This window comes from Apis cerana, linkage group LG5 (assembly GCF_029169275.1).
Source record: "Apis cerana isolate GH-2021 linkage group LG5, AcerK_1.0, whole genome shotgun sequence".
NCBI classification, from domain to species: Eukaryota; Metazoa; Arthropoda; class Insecta; order Hymenoptera; family Apidae; genus Apis; species Apis cerana.
The window spans coordinates 9,308,567-9,335,664 of NC_083856.1; the positions used below are offsets into that span (position 1 = coordinate 9,308,567).

A 27,098-nucleotide genomic window follows, 5' to 3' on the forward strand; every position below is an offset into this window, starting at 1 on the left:
TGAAGAGCTCAAACTTCTTATCGCCTCTTGCATCGTGTTAACTATTTTGAATTTAATATCGATAATTTATCGATAAATCATTAAGATTTTATTATATATATAATATTTATAATATAAAGGAGCACAGAGGAAAATATAAGAGAATTAATTGTTTAAATAAATTTTAGTTTCCTAATCTTCATTATCATTATCAATATTTTACTATTACGATAAGTTACGATAAGTGCGATTTCGTTGTAGCATTGTTAAATACCGATAACATATCGATAAGTTATCGTTATTTATTGAATAATCACAATTTTACTTCCACATTCATAAATTTTAAATATGTAAAAAAAAGGAAGACATTGAACTAAATTTTAATATTCAAATAAAATCGAGTATAGCCGAAACGTTCGAATATTTCAATATTCAAAAGCTAAAAGTACTTAGTTTGAATTGGATACAAAATGAGATTTATTTGTTTGAATACTCGTTTCGAATTTCGAGTACTCAAACAACTTTGCGTCATGTATTATTCACAACAAAAAGAAACGCCTCTTTCATTTAGAATTCTCTATAAACTCTTGACATTTCTTCCATATATATTATTTTATCAGAAACAAAAATTATTATTATTCATCAATAAAAATCAAACTCTCTTCTAATTACGTTTATCGTAATAAATCAATAATCTTTTAGTTTTATTAAACCTTTTATATTAGTACATTAGATACATTACATACATACACGTACATATTATTAATTTTTAGGTTATAAATTATAAATAATTTTTTTTCTTGAATTCTTAATAAACTTGAATTCAATATTTAATATTCTGATTGTAATCCTTAATAATCCGTTATTAGGAATAAAAGTATGTACGATTACTATCGGTGAAGAGGTGATCGAACGAACATTATCTCGATCTTAGAATAGATCGCGATGCATGGTGCGTTTGTAATAGAAGTTCGATGGCTGATTGACGGAGTAACAGTTATGGTAGCATAAAACCGGTGCATCGGCCGGAACGTAAAATAGAAAGAAGGGAAGAAAGAAAAGAGGGAGGCAGAGACCGTAGGTTTAACATTATAATTGTCCCGCGCACAGAGAACGGTCGGCCACTTCTTCGCCGGCACGTGAAACACGCGGAGCCACCGATCTTGAACCGGCGTGCATCGTCAACATTTTAGTACACTTTCTGTATTCGAGGTGTAGACACGCGGAGCCTTCGGTTCATCCTCGTAAACCGGCATACATGATCGAATTATCGTGTTATTTATTTATTTCTTAGAATTTCGTGTGATTCTCGATAATATATCTTTTCTTTTCGCGAGTAACAAAATGGTTGTAGTGTTGATTTAAAGGAATCACAGGGACCAGTTTGATCTCAGGTGTTGTTTGACAATTTCTTTGTACCTAACATCGATGAGAAGCGAAATGTGTGCTTCACAAGATAAGAATTTTTTTTTCTTAATCCAATGATCAATTGTTATTAAGTGAGCGAAGAGAGGATTCAATAAAGGAAAGTGATCGATCATCGAGAAGGATTGTTCTCATCGAAATCATTTTATTAGAGGCAGCTGTCTTTTTATCCGTAGAAAGGCTGTGGAATTTCCAGATATTTTTATTCCGCGCGAGTAGCCAGAAAACGCGACGTGAAATCGCGAGTCGGTGCTCCTCCTCTCTATAATCCAATTTCAAGTTTTGTGTTTCTTTTGTAGCGTAACGAAACCTTAGGAATCTCGCTTCTATCGCGGTTATCTCGTCAATATCCAATCCGTTGACACGGTAAAAAGCAACCGATACCGAAAGAAGGAGAGGCCATTGTGACCGACTTATTAATTCGATTAATTCGATCGATTACAATTTTTCCTTTTTCCATAGAATTATATTTTATTTACAATTTGTGCAATGTGACGAATATCTCGTTACAATTTTTTTCACGATAAATTTGAATCATAAACTCATCGGCTGATCATTAATTGATCATTAATAGAGTATTTCCGATACTTTGCGTCGAAGAATATTCATTTTATATACAGCATAAATACATAAGGAAAGTAATTCTTAACAGTGAACGATTATCTTTTCGTTCATAGTGATATCGTGTTCGAAGAGCTCGAATAGTCGTTTGTTCGAAACATCAATTGAATCGATGTCTCGAGACGATCACGAGAAGAATTCTAATGATATTTAAGATCCGACATTGGAATTTTCGCGGTTTTCTACTTTTTGCGATATCTATTTTCGGGTCGCGTTTACTCACGTCTCGAGCTGGCCCCGTGATTCTAACTCTTTCCAGTTGAAAGAAAAAGTTTGATAGCGGCGACAAAGTAAGAGAGAGTTGATGTCCCTATGATCAAAATGGAAACTTCCACTGTAGTGTTTATCCCACAAAATACACGTAAGCGAATCCTTTTGCGTTTTTATTAATTAGCAATGAAATGAGCTGAAAAAAATGATATTTATAGCAATTAAATAATCATAATTGATCATGCGAATAAAAGAAAATCTCTTGAGAAAAATTAGAGTTAATTCAATAGCAGAAGTGGTTCTACTTGATAATTCAATTTGATAAATTAAAAATAAAGTGTTACCAATTAAACTCGATGCTCTGAAATTCTTATTAATCGAGGGACAATACTAATTTATATCTCTTCTAACAAAGTTGACAGGCATAATTTGTGCGTGTTCGACTTGTATTGAACGAAACAGATTAATTTGCGGTGCATTATCGATGTTTCGATTAAATTGCTCGACCGAAACTACATTCGAGAGACGTACCTTTTAATTGGATCGTCGCGCGTACATTAACCGACTGAAACGAGAACGATATTTGAAATATCTTGAAGTTAGTTCAAGATATCTTGGGAGTTGAAAAAATTGTTAATTGGAATGCAAAAAATTATTCGCATACATAAATTATCAGAACCAATATCTTTCTTTGATAGAAGTTTAAAAAAAAGATATATTTTATATGAATGATATTATTTGCTTATTAATAATTATTTGCTCGAACATATATGAAGTAGAATTGGAACGAGGTCATTCCTCTGTGATGTTCTAGCACTTAATATCCTGTTCAAGATAATTAGTGGATCGCCTAATAGATCGACCTAATTGCCCAATAATGTACCTAATACTTCGACAGTTTCAATTATATTAATTCCTTCATTGCATTCCACGATTGACAATGAGAAGAATACAAATCAATAGCTAAGAAAGTAGCAACGGTATAATAATCGAATATTAATAATGAAATTTGGTATTTATTATGGTGACTTTATAGCATTAGTTAATATCTAAATTATTTAAAACGGTTTTTTCCTAATTATTTACAAAAAAAAAGAAACATTATGTTAAAACATTATATGTATATTTATAAAATCATAAAATACGTTCTCTATAGTAGACTAACATATTTTTTTTCCCTTTGCATCACTATTCCCTTTCCTCCTTCCGTTATCCTTTTATCGCACTTGTCTTTCCTTCCTCTTTCTCCGTTCTTCTGTTTCCGGTTTCACGCGGATGTTGGATGACCGCACGCGACGCGATAAATGCCGGCACGATGACGATGATCACTGTAACTACGACAACGTCACAACCGCCACGGATACTTTGGACACTACGGCAGCGGTAAGTTTCTGATAAGGCTAGTCACATTCCAATTGTCGGCCGACACGCGTGGAAGCGTCGTGTCTCGTGTTCGTAATATTAAGATCACGAACATGCGTTTCGTTCCGTAACTTTAGTTCATACTTTCAGAAGCAATTTTTTCATTTTTCGATTGTGTCTCGTTGTGATATTTTTTTCTATTCATAATTCAAAGACGAAATATTAAGAAAATTACTTAAATTTTCTTTGTTTTTTCTGAATCTTGGAATTTTTTACAAGTTTGTATACAAACATAGTAATAATTTTTATTTTCATATACAGTGATGGATAAGCGATATTTCTATCTATAGTTTACTTCATCATAATGCAAAATTATATTGTTCACAACTTGAAAACTAAATTTTAACGGATATTTTTGCACATCAACTTCTATGTTTATTTTCATCTTGAAAATCTTTTAAAAATATCCCATAAATATATTATTCTGTATAGTATTCTTTTTGTTCTTTCAAGGTATTTTAAAAAAATTAAAAATAATTTTGTCAGAAATCAATGTCTCCTTTGTATTTCTTAATAATATTTACAAAATATTTACGAAATAAACATTTAAATATTTCGTCAGTGAATTATGTTGGATTGATCGTGTTAAGAAATTTTTCTCAATAATTTTTATGACACATCTATTATAAGATTCGAGAAAACTCGTAACTGATTCATTTCACGTGAATGATTAAGATCATCAATTGTGAGTAATGTGATTTAGCGTAAGATATAATTGCGATAACGTTTAATAATCGATTTAAGCTTGCGCAAAGATAAGTCCGAGAATCAACTTTAATAGTTCTTTCGGTTTTTTATTAATATCATAACAGAAAATTAATTAATTATTAACTAAGTAAAGAATTTATTTTTTTAAATAATTAAATTAATCGTTCTAAGTTGAAAAATTTAAATTTATAACTTAAAATTTAATTTAATTATATGTATTTAAACTTGTTCATTGTGTATTGAAGTGTTGAAAATATTAGTTAAAGAATATAAAAAAGTTGAAAGATGTTGAAGAATATGTAAAATCTGACAAATTTCAATCATCGATTGGATTCTAACGTGCAATTAATAAAGACATAAAATATAGACATTTGTTGTGATGCGATAAAATTGTTAAAATGCCAGTAACTGCATTGTCGAGACGTCGTCTCGATCCGGCAATTCTTGCCAGATACAATAATCAACGAGCCAATTCTTCTCAACAGGTAGTTACTTTCGTTTTATTTTCTTATTTGTATGATTATAAATTTTTGTTGAAAAAATTTTGATATGAAATATTGTTATATCTTGATAAATTTTTATCTATATCAAGTAAGATTGACTAACGATTTTGTAGTAAATAAATGAAATGTTTTTATTTTTATTTCAATAATGTGAATATTGAAATAATATGAAGGATTAAACTATGATAGTAGATGATTACAAAAGTTTTATTATGTTTGATAGAAAAACATGATCTATGTCATATTGTCCAACTATAAATTTTTTTATAATATTAATGATTCTGTTAATGATTTTTTTATTAAGTTGTCATGCTTGATACTATTCTAACGTGACACTAGGAAGTACATAGCAAAATACATACTTGGAATATCATTGTGGCCTTAATTGGACTTCGAGCTAATAAAAGCATTGAACTATTGCTATGTATATATATCATTGTATTTCTGAATATCACTTGTATTCACATATTGATCTTTTCTATCTAAAATTTTTATTTCTAGAAAATAATATTATAAAATAATATTATAGATAAAGTATACTAGTTACTTTTAATTTATATAAAAATAATTATATATATTTTTATCTTCGATATTAATAAAAAAGAATAATTTTAGATATTACTTAAATTATATATTTTTAGAAATATTATGAAATTATATTATAAATATATGTATTTCAAATTAAATGAACAAACAAAAAAAGTTCATTGGATGTATAGCGTCACCATATTCAAAAAATCTATATACTTATTATTACTATACTTATATTTAGACTATATACATAATTTTCGTAATTATATTTTACATCCACAAAATAGTTGGTAAAAAAAAAGTATGAAAATATATAATTTTTTTTATAAATTTTTCTTTACTCTCTTTATATATATTTTTATTCTATTATATGTACATAGATTTCCAATAATTTTAAATTTTCTATACTTCAATCATATTGTTTCAAAATAAAATCTACGAATTGGTTTCAAAAATTAAATTTCAATTAAAAAATGAAAAAGTATTTATTTATATACCAGCACTAGATGTATCTTCATTTAAAATATAGGAAAAATAATTTCAAACATGATTCGTCGACTTCGTAAGAACACTGACCGAACCGTATAGCGAGAACAATATGTTCGCTCATCCACCAGGTTGGTCGTATAGCGACTTACTATTGGTCGTCGTTATTCCACGGAACACATGCGCAGTAAGAGAGGCAGCCTCGTTGGTTATCTGACGAGCACAAGCGGTAGTGTAGTGAATTTACCCCCACTTTTAGTAGTAGCTGCGTCAGGCGTGGTCGTTCGTTAGGGACCGCAGTATATCCGAGTCGGGCGAGTCGTATGAATCGGTCTGTGCTATCGCTTGTCAACTATTGTTGGCAAGACTGTGTGCATATACGCGCGCGTGAGTTAGTGTTAGTGTATGTGCTTGGCAGAGAGGTCGTTTAACTTTTTCTCCCCCACTGTTGTTTTTTTTCTTACTTGAGAATCGGTGGAACGAAGAATAACGTCACTTAAATCTTTTTTTCGGAAAAAAAGAAAAGGAGAACTAGTCGATAATGAAACAATGCATAGAAAAGTGAGAGTGAACGTGGCCACGTTCGGCCGGTTTGCCGACAGCGTGAATCACCAGCAACACCGGCGTTCATGAGCCCACGCAGTGCTAACCGATGCACGATTTCTCTCTTTCTCTTCTTTCTTTTACTCTTTTTCTTACTATTCTCTTTCGCTCTTTATTCTGTATTACATACTTCGCACTCCCCTCTATACGAAAGTGTTATTTCACACGCGTACGCAAATTTTTTGTTCAAGTGTGACAGATATAATACACAAAATCATAATAGTGAGTACATATTTACTAGTTTTCTTTCAAGTAATTAATCATTTAACAATGGATATATATATATGTGCATGTGCTTTTGTGCTCGAATTGTGCATTCATTTGTAATATTATCTGCGATGTCTATGACCGTGATATGGTTTCTGTTGATCCTGTGTAATAAAGGCGTTTCCAAGGGCACATCGTGGCTTTCACAGCGGCTAAGTTATCGCCATTCAAGGGATTTGAGTTCACATTCTAAATCCATTGTTTTCGTACCTTTTTTTCTGTCTATTTTGCTAGAAAATATTTTAAAAGAATTTTTTTTCATAAATTTTTTATCTTTCTTCTACAGTTTAGTACAAATTGTTTAAAAGAGGTTAATATCTTATAGAATGCCCTATCATTTTTTATGATAAAACAAGTGTTTTCAAGTTTAGCATTTATGAAAAATTTTCCGATAACTGGCGATTGAAATATAAAAACAAAAATTAATATATTTTTAATTTATTCTGTTTGAATTTTGTTTATCGGTGATCTAAATAACCATTAAAAATTATATTTTTTTTTATATTTAAAAAATCTTGGATTAATTAACATTATGTAGTGAATTTATCATCATAGTATAAATATCACATCAACAATATCATGAGTTTGAAAAAACCGATATTAAGCTAAAGAAGCAACTGCATAACATATTTTCGTTTTCACTTCAATGGTTTTTATTTCATTCGTTCCATTTCTTTCATTTATATTTTATCTATTTTCATCGAACAATTCATATATTCACAATACATTCCATTATATATAAATCATTTTTACATATTGCACACTTTAAATTTATTTATATTAACTTATGGCTCCTTCTATTCTTAGACAAAAAGAAAAAGGGAAAAAATATGACATAACTCTCCATTATCAATTTGCTTGAACGATAAAAAGGACCAAACTAAATATATTGGGAATTGTTTCTCAATAAAGGGGAGAAAGAGAGAATTGTGTTGAACATAGATCACGTGAGAACGTGGAAATGTCGACCGAAAATCAAAACGGTTCCGCTGGTACACAAAGCAACGGAATAAAAACCACAATTGGTTGGTCGTCGTCCACAAGGACTGTCTCGAACAATTCATCGTTTTTACATACTAGCAACTCGATGTTGAACCGTGACAAGCCGCGTCAAGTGCCACCACCAACTTTACCGAAATACACGTCGAGTTTTAATGCCGGTTGGAATGGCAGCGGCACAACCGAACGATTAAGCAGAGATCGCGAAGTCGGAGGTAGTTACAGGCTGGCAAGCCTTGACAGACTTGCCCTCAGGCAGAGGATATTGGACGGGGAAAAAACGAATGGTGACACCACGTCGGTAAGACTGAGCATCCTTTCTTTTTTCACTGATGATTCATTATGTTCGTATAATTTTTCTATTAAAATAGACAATTTATGATAATTGTAAATTGTTTATAACAAATGATTCAATATTTATATTGAAATTGATTGTATTTATGATGAAGTTGTTGTTATAATGTAATATATAATGAAATTGTTGATAATAGATTTTTAGAAATTATTACTTAAGACAAATATAAATAGAAGTAGAATTGAATAGCGCTAAGTACTAATATTGATGGAATGTGAAATTTACCATAAATAGGAAATTTGTTTCGTATGCGAGACTGCCGAGATTAGTTTTTAAGGTAGATTTCATATCGATTAACTTAACCTCATATGCGTTTGGCCGGGTCATAGAACCTTCTAATCTTAGATGTCTTTGAGGAGCTTCACTATAAATTTAAAATCGATAAGTTTATAAAATCAATAAACGAATTTTTTAATTACAAAAAGATTAATTAAAGATTAATTACGGCAATCGAAAGCTACATGAAATGTTAACGCGATTATAAAAACAAAAAATTTTTTTATATCAAAATCATAGATATTTAATTTCTTTTGAGTAAGTAATATGAATTGTCAAAGATCGATATGTTTAAAATTTTTAAATATGAATTGCATTTACATACATAAATAAATTTTTATAATGTAAAAAATCATAAATAGGGGTGCAATTGCATTTTCCAGAAGTCGTTGAAAATTTTGGTAAATAGATAAGAGGTCTGTCATGTTCTTCGTGACTTCGTAATTCAATCTCATCTCTTGAAGAATCAAATTTTATACCTACTATATACGTAGAGGTCGCTCGTCTTCACACTGGAGGACTCCGCATGAAGCACATGATCGTTCCATTTATTCTGTTCTTATGAAAATCATTTATAACTGAAGAATTCTAACTAAATTTATATCGTTTTGAATTAAAACTTATTGACAAGTTTTATTTTCTTATTATTTAATAAGATCAACTACATATTTTGGTTATCATATGATTAATTATTATCACAATATATTTTCTAAAAATAGAAAGAATATAATTATATATATACATATATACATAATTATATATAAATATAGATCTATCTAAAATAAATTTTGATAATTATTCTATTAAATGAACAAAATTTTATTAATTTAATATAGCAATATCTTCAATAGTTAATCGTTCTAAGATAATTGCAATTTTAGAAATTTTTAATTTTTCTTTAAAAATACTTGTTATGGCAGGTAAATTAATTGCATTTCACGGATGAGTCAAAGATTAATGAGAATCTCTGTCACGAACACGTGGCGAGTTTACCCTACGCTTATATGCGCGAGAGGGAGACAAAAAGCAGGGAAAGAGAGAAAGAGAGAAAGAATTTGCCAGTGGGACGCATAGTAAAAGTGATGGAGAGAAACAAGTCGGGGGAGGAACATATGGCAGCGTTCTTATCTCTATTTTCATGGGCTTTCGCGCTCGCAAGAGACTTAGCTTTTAATTCTTCTACCGTCAAGCATGTGTTTCCGATTCTTCAAAACCACGCCTCTCTCTTGCCAGCTTATTTTTATCCTTTTTGAATTAGACTAAATTTCGAGCAACTTGTTGGAAATTTGAACGGATAAAAACACCTTCCGTTGAACAAATAACGTTGTGGAGGAGTGTAATTTAAGTACCAAGTCCAGAATACGTTGGCCTTGGAAACACGAGTCGTTGTAGCTCTTCGACACACTATATAACCTACTGTTTTAGCTATTTTCATGTATACACAATTTTTATCGTACATCTTAAACATTTTTTTAATTAATAATCTTCATAAATTTTTTTTTAAATTCGATAATTTTAGGATTCATTTTCATAAAGATATTTACATTTTCTTAAACATCGTTAATAACCTTTGTAAGATGATTTTTTTGTAAGATAAATTTTGATAGATACTTTTCCTTTGATAAATTTTTTCTAGTTGAATGAGGGAAGAACAAGTCATCGTAAAAATTTGAGAATCACTGAACCGCGTATATGGTCACCCCTCATGTGGAAGGGAGTCTGGGGCAATTTTAGTTGAGGGTCCAACCCTCGATGGTGCGTCATAGACAATAGAAAAGTACACTGTAATTCGTGACTCACAGAACAAGAAAAAAGATACACTTGAAGCGGAATTTAAATCGTATACGCGTGTCATTTATCGTTCTGAACCTGTGCGAAACAATTTGACGAATGGTATTCATTACAACAAAAGTAATATTCATTGATTTAACCGTGTGGTTTCGAATTCACGTTTAAAAGGTCGCTACAAAATTATCGAGGACGGCGATCATCGCCCCTTATGAGTCTTACCGACACGAAGCCGCGGTTAAAAGGAGAGGATAGAAACTTCCAAGAAGGATGGAGAATCGTGTTCGATAAAATGGAAATTTATGACTTCCGTGGTCGTGGTCGACCTTAAATGAGATCATTGTTCCGTCTTCGATAAATGCAGCTTGTTGAAAGAATTTTCAAGTCTTTTTCTTTTTTTAATTTAATTTTTTTATAATCTGTACATAAATGATATGATGGCTGCCGAATATCTTGAAAAAGGCGCTTTGTTTCAAATTCTCGTTCCAAAGAAATAATTGTCGAAAGATCAATTAAAATTAAACAAATATTTATGTGATATTATTATGTTGAGTGACATTGTAAGTCAAAATTATCTGGTAATTTTTTTAAAATTTCAATTTTTAATGCTCTTCGTATTTTATTCGATTATATATATCGATTAACCAACAATTATCTCCATAAATTAAGAAAAATGTAACTCGTTTAAATATTTCTGTACATTTTCATCGATTGCTAAAAATGATATATAAAAGAACAAAATATCGATCTGGATCTAGAGGCGGTTTGGTTGTTAGATCTCGTGAAACCAGTTTCGGAACAACGTCATTTAGAGAAGAAAACTGAGACTCGACTGGCGTGTAAATTCATACTGTAATGACCCTGGTTTGATTCCATTGGAACACGAAGGGGAAACCCGCCCACTCGATACACAGTGCACCCTTTCAGAAAAGCAGGCCGCGTCCCACTTTTTTCTCCCTGTTTTTTCCCCAAACAACGTTCCTCGTTCTGTACGATATTTTCAACCCTTCAAGCGGAGATACGTATGTACCTAACTGCTTATGGCGCGTTTCCGCGTGCTCATATACGTTTTTTACATGAATAGCGGTGGAGTTCTGAATGAAACAAAATACGAAGAAAAGATTTGGACATTGGGGGAAAAATACGAGGAGATATAATGTGGGGGAGTAGAGAAGACGAAGATCAGTTGCGAACTGTTCTCTCATTTCTCTGAATGAACTTCCGCAATTGCATCGAGAGTTTCCCCAAACGTTATTCTCATTTTTTAAAAGCTTTCCTTCGAAGAATCTAGTATCCACTTCTAGTGCTTTAATACTTATTTTTTTTCCGGATCATGGGTAATCAACAATTTTATGAGACATTAGCAACAACAGTTTCCTTCATAACGAATCAATCTTAACAAATTATTAGTCGTCCTTATTCGAAGGAGCTTTTGTCAAGTTCTGAAAGCTTTGTCGGAAGGCGCATCAACGGTACATGGTTTTTCCTCGTGTTTCTTCTTTGGAGAACTACTGTTCCCAAGCGAAGAGTCACGCGTAATAGATCATTTCCTCGTTTACCATGTTCCAAGAACCCATGATGCAAACTTGTTGCCAACGTATAATCGAATAATAAGAAAATTATCCGGTGCATTCTTGCCGAACGATCATCGCAGTTGGGTACACCAGCATTATCCTTTCAAAATGATTTTCCTCCTATAATCATCACGGGGTTATCCGCTGGCGTGGTTCGAAAGAAATATTCGAGAACTGGTATACACTTTGTCCTGTAAAGTATAATAAAATGGAGTAAGTTTACGCTTTCGTGTTCGCTTTGATATTCGAAACGATAAAACAGATTAACGGGTTGATTCGAAAAAGGCACGAACGACTAATCCTGCCTCCCCTGGCTCGTTTAGAAAAGCGGCGTCCCGGGCTTGGTTGAACGTTAATTGAACGAAATTAGCCGAGACGTTGTGCTGGCACGTGCGAGACACAGCGTCTTGCTGGTAGAATTTCACCGAGACGTGGTGCCCTTACGAAAGAACGTTAATTAAGAAGATTCGTCCGGGTCGAGGACACCGTGCGATACCGTGCTCTGGAAGATGCATCCGTTTAACGAGAGAATTTTACGAGAATTGGGTTATGCGTAGGCCTGGTATTCGAATTAAAAGAGAAGATGTGCTATTTTCGATGGCACGTCTCGAATACTGGGCGAGTATTTTGTCTCGGGGTTAACAGTTGGGGGATAATTGCTTTCGTAAATGACGAGAACGTACCAAATTTAGCGGATAACGGGAGTATTATGGTTTGGTATAGGGTGGTATAGGCGGTACATAATTACACGTTATAAATAGACGCGTTTCGGATGAGAATACCATGAGAATCGAAGTGGTCGAACATGAGGGAGTCGAGGAAGTTCGACTCGAGGGAATTGTTAGAAAAATCGATACTTACTGGCGCCATGATCATTTTTAGGTCAACCCTATTTTTTTTTTTTTTTCATTCTTTTTCATCATTATAAAACAAGGATATTGTTTAAATTTGTGTTTAATTATTGTGTTTCGAGCGACGTTAAGAAATATTGTTCTCCATTCAAATTTATTAAAAGCTTGTTGTTGTCATTTTATGGGGACTGTTTGTCTCATTTTGGATTGGAAATCGAGCTGCTTCATTTCGAGAACTTTTGCTACTCGGAGATTGCTGATCAGAGAAATGAAGAATTGAAGAACGTTTCGGAATGTTCAATAACAGAATTATTGGGTTACGGGATTCTCGAGCACGAATGTACTTGCTCATATGGAAACTGGATGGCGCAAAGACCGATTTCCCTTTTTCCCTTCTCACGATCGCTATCGATTCGCTATCTATCTGGTGATTTTAACGTGAAAAGGATAGAATGCCAAACTTTAATAATCCGAAACGAAACCATTTCAACTCTGCGATTATCTGTCACAGTTATTGAACGATCGATTAAACACGTTCGAAATGAAATCTGTCGTGCAATAATACGATGATGGACAGAATTAAAATATTTGATTAAAATAGTCATTACACGAATATTGTCGCCATTGAGAGGATTAATTATCGAAAAATTTATGTAACGTTATTTGATAGCGATGTTTTTAATCATCGAAAGACAAGTGGACAGAGTTTGCATTCACGGATCGCGCGATGGAAAAGGAGGGCGTTGAAAAATTTGCCCTTGTAGTTTAACTTCTTCGACCCCCACGCGCGTTATATACGGCAGACTCAGAAATAACTCTTTTTATCAACGAGAGACGCAGCTCTCATCGAAGTTCTCGAAAGTTAAAACTCGTAAATCGTCGCGTCGTGTCTCGTGCAACAATTATTATAGCCGTTTTACTTTACTGCGTGGCCCAGATTTACATCGTTCTGACAAGGACTGTTCTTGCATGAAACTGTTGCTAATACAGAACAGCTGGAGTTTTAAATTTATCAGATTTTTGTCCTTTTATGAATATCCTTCTTATTCATATCTCGAAACTTTTTTAACAGAATTCGCATTCCGATACGCATTCATCACGAACTCGAATTTAATTATTTCCGATATTTCGTTCAACAATGCTCTCTTCCTTTGACTTTTAATAAATACCCAATCACTCGCTTATTCTTCTCGATTCTTCTCCGCTTGATTATCCTTTTTTATTTGTTTCTTTTTCTCTTTGATAAAAGAAAAGTATACCATCTACTCGCAGGGGCGGAAAGATTGCACAGATCTAATTACTTAGAAAGATAATCGTGGAATATAAAGAGCGGCCCCGATATCTACCGAAACTGTATGGATATAAAATAAACCCAGTAGCAAAATCGTTTTACGGCCACTTGTATCTTTATTCGATAAAGAAACGCGTTCTTTCGCGTTTTGTTAGCGGAATACAAGGCTTCTCTTTAAAATAGATCAAAGCTCTTCCTCCTCGTGGCAAGTATCGCGTACTATTCGCGGTTTCCGACGTTTTAAGCACTTAATTGTATATTTCTCTGTCTAATCGAACGAAGTAAGTACAAACAGCGGTAATCGAACGATTGATTTCTCCCTGTCGGTAATAAGCGTTGCGACCCATTTTTCTCACTATCTTTCCTCATTTTCATTGTCATCTACTCGCTTTATAAATAGATATGAATTAATCGAAACCGCATACACAAACGGAAGTAGAGATGACAAATGAGGCGGGATATCTAATCGTATTTATACGTAATTTACATTCGTTATCCATTCCTACCGATCAAGGCAAAATGGAATCGCAGTTGCGATTACTAGGTGAAGCCTGGATTTTTTTTTTTTTTCACGCCGACATTTATCGAACTCGTTTCGCATCGAGCTTTTCAGCCGGTGGATAACATCTTCTATTCGCGAATGCGCATGGCGTGTCATGTTGCTTTTAGAATACAATACATCGCCGGTATAATGGAAACATTCTTCTCCTCTTGAGTCAACGATGCGCTTGCCCCGTTGTTGCGCGAGATACTCGCGATTCCATAGAAACGTGCGATAGCGTGTATGATTTCGGATTTCGATTTTACCTTTTCACCTTTTTCCTCCCCTCTCTGCGAAATGTGCAGGATGATGGGCAAAAGGGGGGCGAGACTCCAAGTTTCCGGAGGGAGATGATTTAGGAATGGTGAAATCCTTTTTGAATCGATATCAAATTTTCGTCAATTCAACAATTCTTATTATCCACAGATGAGAAATAAAATTGAAGTATGCTGTGAATTTGTAAGCAAAGAATGTCAATTCCGATAATTTAAATTTTTGATTGATCGATGATTACTTTTATATTATCTTATCAAATCTCACGAAGTATCAGTTTTATTTTTATTGCATCGAAGTTAAAATGTCGAATATCTTGTTAATCTGTAAGTGATTTCACCAATTGTGATCTTTCGATAACTTCCATAGGATTCAAAGTGAAGATAACGTTGTGTGATTCAAGCATTCAATATCTTTGAGAGGCAAGTTGTCTATTAAGCCATGTACTGCAATTCTATCAATTGATTTAAAACGTTCTTGTTTATCGAATCGTTTAGAAACGCAGTCCTATTAAGATTATCTTATTGATAGAATCGATCAAAATAAATTTAAATTATTGCAAGATATTTATAGAAATCTCAGAACCATTAGCAATTTATAATATAATTAAAAATCATTGTTTTTTATTATACAAAAAAATCATTTTATTTGTACGATTAATTTAAAAAAATTCAAAGATCAATCAATGTATAATTAAGATTTATCGATCGATTTTATTTTAACAATCGATCATGTTACGATCGATAGATGGAAAATCGTGTTTAAAAAAGAAGGTCTAAAGGAAATAATTTTAATTTTTTTCACGAATTTTCAATAGAATCGAAGATAAAATAATAATATGAAATTTTTCGGGATTGCCATTGTGTATTTGGTGATTCTCAGACGTGTTTACGGACAAAACACCCACGTTGTTTCGCTTTTCTTCCTCGCTTCTTCTTCTATTTGCTTCGTTGCTCGCCAAAGCACATTGGTCTGATTTTCTTCGACCTGTTATCAGTTCTGTTTGTTTTAAACGTTTCAACATTACTCTGCTAACTATGTTTCACGCAGGAAGTGGTCTTCTTTTTTCCTTTTTTTTTCCTCGATATATAAATCTTGTCAAATAAATTATCTACATTTGCGATAAGCCAGAACGTGATCTTGTCATTTTACGATTAACTATTTCCTTATTTAACACTTGCAATTTAATTCGAAATCGATATTGCATCGTAATATATATATAATATGTTGAAAAAAAAACTATGCTGTGAAATTTTTTTCCTTTCTTCCTCTTCCGGTTGGAAAAGCGGCATATCGAATTTTCCTTTGGGAAATCAACAAAATACTTCGAATAGTTTTTCACGAAGGCACGTATGATTCCTTCTCGTATGATATTCATGTGAATCCTAGTTTCTATTAATATGATTAATGATTCATAAAAATTCATAATAAACTGAAAAGGAAAATTTTTTTCTAACAGAAAAATATTATAAATAAACTAACTTGCTGACTTAGAACAAAATGTGCTTTTTAATTCATTTAATGCACTTTTTACACATCGCATGATTAATTTTCGATTAAAAATTTATATATAAAATTTAAATTACATAAAAATTACGTGAAACACCAGTTAACATTCGGTTAATTAACTTGCTCGAAAAATATATAAATTCGTTAATTCCATTGGAAAACATACATTTATTCTTTCTTTAAAAAAAAAAAAATTAAATATCCTAATTTCTTCCAGAAAGAAATTTTCATAATCGCAATTTTCATAGATCTTTTATGCTTTTAAACCTATGTACCTAAGTTCGTTGATCTTAGTTGAAAAATATAATTGATATTTATCTCTACTGCACAGCATCATTAATCAATAATTCCGTTTGATGAATATTCAATAATATAAAATACTTCATGTATACTCTGTCTATCGAAAGTATCGTATTAGAATCGTTCGTATTATTGTCCAAACGATTTATCGCTTCGCGTTAAATTTATTCTAAGGTAATGCAGTTAACATCTGTCTTAACGCTGTTAAACATCTGCTAACGTAGAAAATCGTTAAGACTCGGAGTAATTTATACACGGCCTGTTGTAAAAGAACACGGCAGGTGTTTCACGATCACGGAAGCCATCTGCACTCCATTCAAACGATCTTTAAGCCTTCATTGTATCCGTGATATCAATTCGCGATGTTCTGAATGGAATCTGACGAGAAATATGCACTCCCTACTCTCGAAATGTTAACACGAAATGTGGCTTGTTTGATCAATGCTTAATTCTTAGTTCGAAATATTGATTATATTACACTCTTATAATACCCGTCTTTTTACGATGGAACAATATGGGAGAAGATAAGAGAGCGTAAATTTCTGACAATTTTATAAAATATATCAGAATATCATGGATATATATCATAGATTTCCTGTGGGTCGTGATCCCTAAGGAGGTCACCATGGTTATTTTTATTCGTAATTATTTATAAATTCTATAATAAAAATTTCCAACATTAGTATCGCTATAATGAAAAGTAATTTTTTAATATTGGGCATAATTTAAAAATCATTTATTAATTGTACCTTGTCTCGAAGAATGGCGAAAGAAATCTTTTTCATCGTAAGAGAATTGGATTCGTTGGAAAGAATTTTTGCTCGATTAAAATATTTTGGTTCTTATTTAATAATTTTTCACAAATCTGTTTCTTTCTAAAAAAAAAATCGATTGATTCTGTCCGACACGGTTCGTTATCGTTTCTTTTTTTCCATCCTCGCTCTTTCTTCCTTTATTTCTTTTATCTTTTTATATCTTCATCGTGTAACATTTTCTTCGCCGCATTTTTCTTCGCCGTGACAACTTCTTCCATGTACACGCGGAGATCTATATTACAAATTACAGGATAAAAAAACGCGACTCAACCGCAGCGACCGCTAAAAAATATGTAGGATATTCGAAACTACTCTGTGGAGAATCATCTCTTGTTTTTTGTTTGACAGGACAAATGAAATAATCGTCGGTGGATAATATTAACGAAGCAACGAATCGCGTATAAAAATTATTCTATCGGGTTAATTAACGTTCCGTACACAGCATTTTGAATACAGCAAAAAATTTGAAAGAAAAACTGCATTTAAACGTTGCACGAAAAACGGCGGAAGCGATGCTTTCATTATTGTCTTATTACGATATATTTCTCGAGGGATAAATCTGAAACTTGCTCATAAAAAAGAAAATCTGATAAAATGCAATTCCCCCTTGAGGCGAAAGCTGCTTTCAGCTGACGCTGCACGAGTTAGAAATTTAAGTGTAAAAGACAAGTCGCGTGCTCAAGATGATCTTATTTGAGCGATAGTCGTCGCTCATTATAAAGTACTTCCCTCTTTTTTTTTCTTTCTCCTCTTTCTTTCCCCTTCTTTCTCTATTTTCTATTCTTTTTTTCCAGATCTTCAATGGAATCATAATCTTTTCGTAAAAGAATTTCTTATTTCATAACTAATATACTTTATTCACAAATATCGAGTTTAAATTAAAAGGAAGGACAAGTCACGAAAAGCATACATTTTAAATTTAGGAATCGTGAATAATAAGAAAGTTGTTTATATTACTTGCAAATATACGTATCGTGGAATTTCAAATAAAAATAATTCCAAATTACAATGATCAAGTGCAAAGTCATATTACATAGTCGTAAAATTTTTACGAAAGATTTAAATAAATAAATAATAATAAATAATCCTTTCTTTGCAATAACCATTACAACGCGGCAATTATAAACGAAAATTTTTTCGTTATTACTGTTAATTATAGTAACAGTATGACGTAACAGCATCGTTTGTATTGTTCTGTGGAAAGCTCATCATCCTCGATGGTGGGACAGAGAAAGAACTCGAGAACGAGGAGGTTGTGGAATATTCTTATATTCCAAGAAGCTTCTTTGATTTTCTATTGTTCCGTGTTTCTAGCTGAGAAGTCTCAAGGTTTAAGAGAGGAAGTCAGTCACACGGGTAAATTGTCATGGTGCGTCCACCACCTCCTTTAGATCTCTCAAGGGACTTCGGAATGAGGCTGTCTCGCTGTTGTGTAGTCTTATGCGCACTGGACCGGTTTCTGTTCCATGATGCTGCACTCGGTTCGACCGAGAATCTCTCTCTGGATTCCCAGCTTCGTTGGATACCATGCGTGCAATTCTTTAATACATTGTGCTGTAAATAAAGGGCGTTTCCGTAATCAACGTGTTTGCGGATTTTTTTTTGGAAATAATGTCATCAAGGCGGCAAGATCGATTCAAGATCGATAACGTCAAATACTCTTAAACTATTTTATATTTTACACTTCCACGAAATATGTCTTTGATACTTTCTTTTTTATTATTGATACTTTCTGTTTTACAGGCGAGATCCTATACAAAGCTTTTAACTTTCTGCTTTCAGTTTATTGAATCGAGAAACTTGTAACGATCTTTCTTTGTTTGCTTCACTTCCTTTTATACCCTTCGCAAAAGATAAAAATATATATATATACATATATACATATATATGTATATATATATATATATATATATATATATGTACATATATGTGTCTATATACTTTAAAATATGTTCTACATTTTGAACAATGTTTAATAATATTGCGCGAACTATATGTCGATGCACTATGTAGTCGATGATGTCGCGTATATGTAGTAAAACACTTTTAAAGTGCAATCATTCGTTCGTTGACTTTGTGTACCGCTTCTGTAAGCAAAGCGTTTTCAACTGAAACACGTTCCATTTTCGTGGGTGGGTTACAATCTTCCGATGCGAGAAAGCTTCTTTTGCGACGTGACTCGGCAAATTGCGAAACTAGCAACTTCTTTAACGTCCCTCGTATAATATTACGCGACTCGTGCGAATTACACGCAAACGCGCGTTATTATCGATCGAGTCGATACGAGAAAATGGAAAACTGTACTGTTGAAAATCTGACGTGTATATATATGTTCGTTTCCGCCTTGACCTTACGCACGTTTCTCGCCGCTCCTTTAATGAGTACGAACCAGCTATTTAATTTATATTCTACGCGCGACCGTGAGTAGGATCGAATTGTAACGGAACACGTAGCGCATTATGATTCACTATACACCGTTCCGTTTCCACCGGTCTGGTATTAAACTGTGGCGGCGCGGAGAATTTTTCTTTCCTCTTTTATTTCGAAGCGGTGAGAGAGTGGCCTTCTTTGATGCCGTGGAATGCAATGCGAATCGCAAAAGGTTTCGCGCTTCAAACGGAAACTCTGCACCTCTTTTCAGTTTTACTCGCAAAACTATTGCTGGCCACAGAATCTAACAATTTTTTTTCCTCAACATTTATTTATTTGCGACGCGCAATACAATTATAATTTGTATCTCAAAAGAAAAAAATTTTCTCTTTTAATTTGTTATTCTTTTTAATGCATATTATTTCTGAATCTAAATATAAAAGCATAGGTCATTGTAATATTTCGAAAATTTTCTAATATATTCATCTTCTTGATTGTTGTTGATCTATTTTGCTCAAGAATAATATGCCCTAAATTATCAAACGTAATCTGTATTTAATGGCTACTGTACTTTGGACAGTAGCCATTTCCGGCCGGAAATTCATAAGACATTGCACCATTCGAAGTTGACTGAAGCTCGTCGTTAGTGTTATATGCAAAGCGTATCGATCGTGAACGAGAAAATACTCTCTATACGTTACGATACCATGTATTATTATTTTCTCTATTTGTGCTTTTATGCGTACGATCGTTGATCCTTTCGAATAATTTGAACTTTCTATCATGCAAATATGGAAGAAAAACTAGATTAGTTAGAGATTGATGAACTTAGATTGGATTAACTATGTTTGTAGATATAAAATATAGTATGTAAACATAAGCGAGGAAGGACGATAAGTTGCTTCTAATTCGCGCAGTTGGATCAATGATCAAACTAGTACTATAAACTATATAGTAAACCCTAGAAACAAGTACATATTATAAACATATAGTACACTCTAGAAACAATTGTTACATATCATTGTATATATACGAACAGAAAGTAGAATGAAACTGAATCAAATTATATATATATATATATATATATTGATTCGTTAAAAAAAAATAGATCAGAGTAGTCTATAACAAAATAAGTCTAAGTATCATTTACGTTTTTACAATATTACGTATAACAATATTATTTTCTAAGTGAACATGATACAAGAATGAACAGTAATATTTATATTCATTTTTACTTATATATTTTCAATTTCTTTTTTATTTCCAAATTGAAAAATACAATTTTAAATTTTTTATAATTTAATTATCAATTCTCAAAGTATATAAAAATTATCATAGCCAATATATTTTTTAATACTTTCATTTAATTCACACATTAAATTTCCTTATTTTTCTAGTTAATAATTTTCGTTACTTAATATTTTTAAACTAATAATTTAAAGTTTACAATCAGTATAAATGTCTATATCTTTATTTCATTTCATTCCGTTCAATTGCTTATAATACGGATCAAAAAACAAATTTTTACACCTTTATCACGATCGATATGATTAAAAATATATATATATATATATATATATTTATTTTTTATTTGCAGATACAGGCGAAGCGTGAGCTATTCTTCAAAGGCGATAACGCCGGAATAATATCGTCTCCATCTGTGCCATCGGTCCCGCCTCCACAACCTCCGTCGCAGGCCCCGACGTCGATGAGCACATCGTCGACGAGCACGTCGTCGACGACGACCACGACAACCACAACACTTGCTTCGCCTAACACAGCACCGCCAACCTCTTCGACCGTGTACACAAGCGTCACATCGTCGGCGCCTACCTCGAAGCCACGATTACCTCCGTCCACGGTGATCCTAAATCAAAACGATGCATCAGAGGACAGTAATAAACGGGAGTCGAATCGAAATAGCGAGAACAAGGAGACTGCTGTCCTTCATCATCCGCGACCAACGCCGCCGACTAAGCCCAAAGAACTCGATGGTTATGTGGGATTCGCAAATCTACCCAACCAAGTTTATAGAAAGGCTGTTAAGAAAGGATTCGATTTTACTCTGATGGTCGTCGGTTAGTTTGATCTTATTTCTATTTGCGTGATTTTTTATTTTTTTAAATATATTTTTTACACATTTTATTTTTTTGCTTAAATATTTACTTTTTGTTTAAAATCAAAACAAAAGGACTGTTAAAACCAATATTGGTTAAATTGTCGAATTTATAAAGGGAAGAATTAGATAATATGGCGTAGAATTTTTGATGATAAATATGAATAATAATTGGTTTTGAACAATTCATTCACTATATATTTGATTTCTTATAATGATATTTCATGTAAATCTAAAAAATTGTGAAATAATATCACTTGAAATAATGAATCAATGATTAAAAACAATGATCAATATATTATAGATTATATTTTTTTTTTAACTATAGATAATCGATAAATAATTACCATATTTTTTATATATGTATATATGAAATTTAAAAAAGAATACAAGTATTGAGAAAAATACAAGAATACAATCAACGAGAAAAATAATAACCGTTATCATGAAGAGAAAAGAATGGGCAACAAGAATTTCATTTATTTAAAAAAAAAATTCATTTTTTCAAAAAGACTTAATAAATTTATATTATGACTTCCTATATCGTTTTTCTTGTTAATGCCTATTAAACGAATAATTGTATAATAAAAATTTTTTTTTTTTATTTTAACTTTCAAAATTAAACAACAAAGAGAGATCCGCTTTTCCAGTTGGTATTTTAATTTTGTTCAAGATATTGCCTTATGAACTTCCATCTGTTTAACACGTGCAAAACTCGACTGAATTAGGGTTGTCTTCAAGTAGCAGTGATTCTCATTTTCTATATTCATTAATTCTTCAAAATTAATTTTGCTACTTAAATTCACTATACATATATTAAATAAATATTTAAAAATAAATAAAATTTTCTTTTAATTCTAAAAATTCTGATAAATGAAAAGTTTTGTTTGGTATATATATTATTACAAATACATATGTATAAATAAAATTCTATACATTAATAACAAATATCTCAAAAAGTCAAACGGCGGTTATGTATATATATATATAGAAAAAAGTTGCTCAAAATGTTGATTTTTATAAAATTCAATGAAATGATAGTTTCTATGTTATGAATTATGAAAATTTTCATTAATTTATTATGTGATATATTTTAAAGTGTTCATATATTATATTTATTACACAATAATATTTATTATTAAGCTATTTTAGAATTAAGAATGCAATTGTGAGAAAATTATTACACTAGATCTCGTCTTTCTGGATGAAAGTTTGAAATTCGAGAATATAGGCGGAATGCTGCTATTATTAGTACTGGTATAAACAGAACCATTTCTCTGTAAATAGAGCAATTCAAACGCTTATCCTTGAGGGAGAGAAGGCGCGGCACTTCGGTCAGTTCAAGGTACCCGGACAGAAAGGTCAGGGTACCGTTTGGTATTTCAAACTGTCTCCTAAAAAAGTATTAAGATGCGATATTTATATATAAAAATATTTTTATCTATATATATATTACCAATAATTAAATTGAATTATATAATTTGTATGTTAATAATTAATAATAATCTTTGTATATATCTGTTTAGGTGAATCAGGACTAGGAAAATCAACCTTGATCAATTCAATGTTCCTCGCCGATATATATAGTGCCGAATATCCTGGCCCTAGCCTTAGAGTTAAAAAAACTGTAGCCGTAGAGACTAGTAAAGTATTGTTAAAAGAGAATGGTGTGAATCTTACTCTGACTGTTGTTGATACACCTGGATTTGGTGATGCAGTCGATAACAGCAATTGGTAATTTGTTATTTTTTTTATTTATTAATTATAAATTACAAACATCTTTTTAAAAAAAGTAAAACTACCGAAATAAATTATATAGAATATTTTAATAAATATTTTAATAAATTTATAATATTGCGATATTATAAAATATAAAAAATTCAAAAATATCATATAATGATATATAAAAACTTAGTAAATTAAAGTTATTCTTGTTTTAGTTGGGTACCAGTAATCGAATATATTGAATCCAAATACGAGGAGTTCCTGAATGCCGAGTCTCGTGTTGTGAGACGACAGATTCCAGACAGTCGAGTACACTGTTGTCTCTACTTCGTCGCTCCTTCAGGGCATGGCTTAAAGCCATTGGATGTAGAGTTCATGCAACGTCTTCACGACAAAGTTAACATTATACCTGTCATCGCGAAGGCGGATACCATGACGCCAGATGAATGTGCTCATTTTAAGAAACAGGTATTATAAATAAATTAATTATAATCACGTATCAACAATGCAATTAAGGTTGCTTCTGTTGATTTATTTATTTTAATATTTATTATATAATAAATATTTATTGTCGAGCCATCATAAATAAAAATTAAATCATATATTTGTATAATATAAATGTATTAAATGTATCAATTTTTAAAAGAAAAAAAAATCTTATTTGGACATTTTTAAAATCTATTATTGTTGATTGTTTAGATTTTAAATGAAATAGCACAACATAAGATAAAAATCTACGAATTCCCAGAGGTAGAAGAAGAAGAGGAAAGTAAATTGCATAAAGTTCTTAGAGAAAGAGTACCGTTTGCTGTAGTGGGTGCAAATACCGTAGTCGAACATGACGGTAGAAAAGTTCGTGGAAGGAAGTATCCTTGGGGAATCGCAGAAGGTACATAATTTTGGATATTTGAAAATAGTTTTTAATATAAATGTTTTAAATATTTTTTTAAATTTCAAACAAATTCTTTTTTTATTTTGATTGTTTAGTGGAAAATTTGGAGCATTGTGACTTCATAGCATTACGAAATATGGTTATTAGAACACACTTACAAGATCTAAAAGATGTTACAAATAACGTACATTATGAAAATTTTCGATGTCGCACGTTAGCGGGTGTTGGAGTGGATGGGAAACCAACAAAAGTTTCGAATAAGTAAGTGTATTCTTGTGTCGGATGTAAATGTAAAAATTCTATAAGATTATATTTATTTAAAATGTGATATTATTAAAAAAAATATATAATTTATTATAAGAATATAGGATAAAAAACGAAAAAATATTATAAAATAAGAAATTTTAATATTTAAAAAATCCCATAAAACATAATGATTTTATATATAATTTTTCTGTTTTTTTTTTGCAAATATAAATATTTGTAGTTTTATTAGTTTCTTATTTTATTTTTTTTATTACGACAATTTAAAAAGCTTGTGCATGCAAACTATTAAAAAATAAAAATTACATCTAAGACGTAAATTTGAATCAAATTATCATATTAAAAATATTATAGTTTAGGGTAGAAACAAAAGTGATCCTGAAAATATATTTTTTAATAATATATTTCATATGTAAGTTTTAATGCTAATTTCTTATTGGTTAGTTTGTGCCCTCCAGGAGTGATGAACAGTTTCATGACAGTATGGTAAGTCTTTTAACAAGACCGGGATCATGTAATATAGTTTTGTGTGCACAAGCCTCTCATCTAGTTTCCATTTTCTGTGTATTTAGTTTTATGCGAATTTATTTAAAGAGGGGTTCACTTTGTCATATATATTAAAAATATAATAAGATTAAAAAAAAATAATATATTTATTCGAGAAAGCATTAAATAATATTTCTGACATAATTTTATATAATATATATATATATATATATATATATATATATATATATATATATATATTATATTAATATATATACAGTGAACCCTCTGATTGAATATTTATTTCAAATATGTAGATTGCATTATATTTTCAGTTTAGTAAAAATCCTTATTATTAGTATTTTATTATTATTTTTTTTTTTTTTTTAGTATCATTGATTATAATATAAATTCGCTTGATTTTATTTTACATTTCATATTAGTTATTTCTAATAAACTCTTTTTCCTTTTGTCATTCTAGTTTTGTCATCTTCGCTGAATTTATATTTATTATGAAAATATTATTATATCTTAATTTTGCAATCCCCCATATGTAGATAGATCATCTTCTAAAAATTATAATCTAACTGGTTGGTAAACAATTTTTACAAAATATTTATTTTTATATAAAATTTTATATTATTTTTCATCAATCTTGAATTTTCATACGTTTTATAGGAATCCACTAGCTCAATTAGAAGAAGAAAAAAGAGAACATGATAATAAAATGAAAAAAATGGAAATTGATATGGAACAAGTATTTGAAATGAAAGTTAGAGAAAAGAAACAAAAACTTAAAGATTCAGAAGCAGATGTAAGTATTTTTTTTTTTATTAAATATTAGAAAGAAATTGTTTTAATTAGAAAAATAATTAATCCGCAGTTACAAAGAAGGCACGAACAAATGCGACGTTCTTTGGAGCAACAAGTACGTGAATTAGAAGAAAAGAGACGAGCATTTGAGGCTGAAAAGTTAGCATGGGAACAACAAACTGGTCACAGTATTGAAGAATTGCGTAGGCGCAGCCTAGAAGCAAATTCAAAAGAGTAAGTATTGCTTAAATGTAATTGCTTTTAGTTTATATTTTTGTAACAGTTATATTACAAAATACTGTTTTTTATGTTAAATATAAAGAACAAAAACGCTTCTTGCACGGAAAATTATTTTGTAAATTACAAAGATTAGTTTTATATTTATTGCAATTGAGGAAATGGGCAGTAATGTATTATTAAACTGTATATATATCAAAACAAATTTGCGAATGTAATATTTCCTTAGAAATATTTTTAAATTGCTTAAATCTTTGCTTTAAAAAAACAATCCAATTAAAAATGTGCAATATAAGCATTTATAATGAATTTATAATAATTTATTTGACTATTACTATTTGATTATTATATTTTATTTGATTATTACTAATCTTAATTATAATTATCATACTTCTCTTTGATAAATTTATAATATCAAAACTTTTTTCCGAAAGTTATATAGAAATATTAATAGCTTAATCTAGTAGCAGGAAATTACTAATAACTAATAATTAATAAGCATGTATAATGTAACTTTTCGCCTGAATTTAATTAAAGTTAATTAAATATGCATTCATTCAATATTAATTTAATGTAATTTAATATATTTCTTAATAATCTTGTTTCGTTTGAAGATGATTAGTTAACAATTATTTATTATTTTATTTAACTATTATTTTATTATTTAACAATTATTTATTTATAATGATTCAAATAATAATTATAAAATTATAAAATATTAAAAATATTAACATTATTGCTTCCTCAAATTTAGCTTATAATTTTGCTTTTTTGTTGAATACTTAAAAAAATGATGATATTTGTATATGTATATTATCTGTTTATTATACATTACCAGTACTTAAATCGTAAAATTACATTTGAAACG

At 30.9% G+C, this 27,098-nt stretch overlaps 1 protein-coding gene across 37 annotated transcripts in view; it reads left to right on the forward strand.

The window, feature by feature from the left end:
* The window catches only part of LOC108004187 (septin-7), a 32,598-nt gene that overhangs the window by 1,679 nt on the left and 3,821 nt on the right, over positions 1 to 27,098 (forward strand). For 2 of the 37 annotated variants that reach the window (XM_062074975.1, XM_062074956.1), the window contains exons 1-11: positions 3,643 to 3,875; positions 4,288 to 4,342; positions 4,611 to 4,850; positions 21,295 to 21,775; positions 23,340 to 23,547; positions 23,754 to 24,006; positions 24,238 to 24,427; positions 24,526 to 24,691; positions 25,139 to 25,180; positions 25,859 to 25,994; positions 26,064 to 26,227. In XM_062074975.1, the coding sequence (XP_061930959.1) occupies positions 4,764 to 4,850; positions 21,295 to 21,775; positions 23,340 to 23,547; positions 23,754 to 24,006; positions 24,238 to 24,427; positions 24,526 to 24,691; positions 25,139 to 25,180; positions 25,859 to 25,994; positions 26,064 to 26,227 (1,727 nt within the window). In that variant the 5' untranslated portion in view covers positions 3,643 to 3,875; positions 4,288 to 4,342; positions 4,611 to 4,763. The other 35 variants (XM_062074950.1, XM_062074948.1, XM_062074981.1 and 32 more) reach the window with 29 other exon arrangements.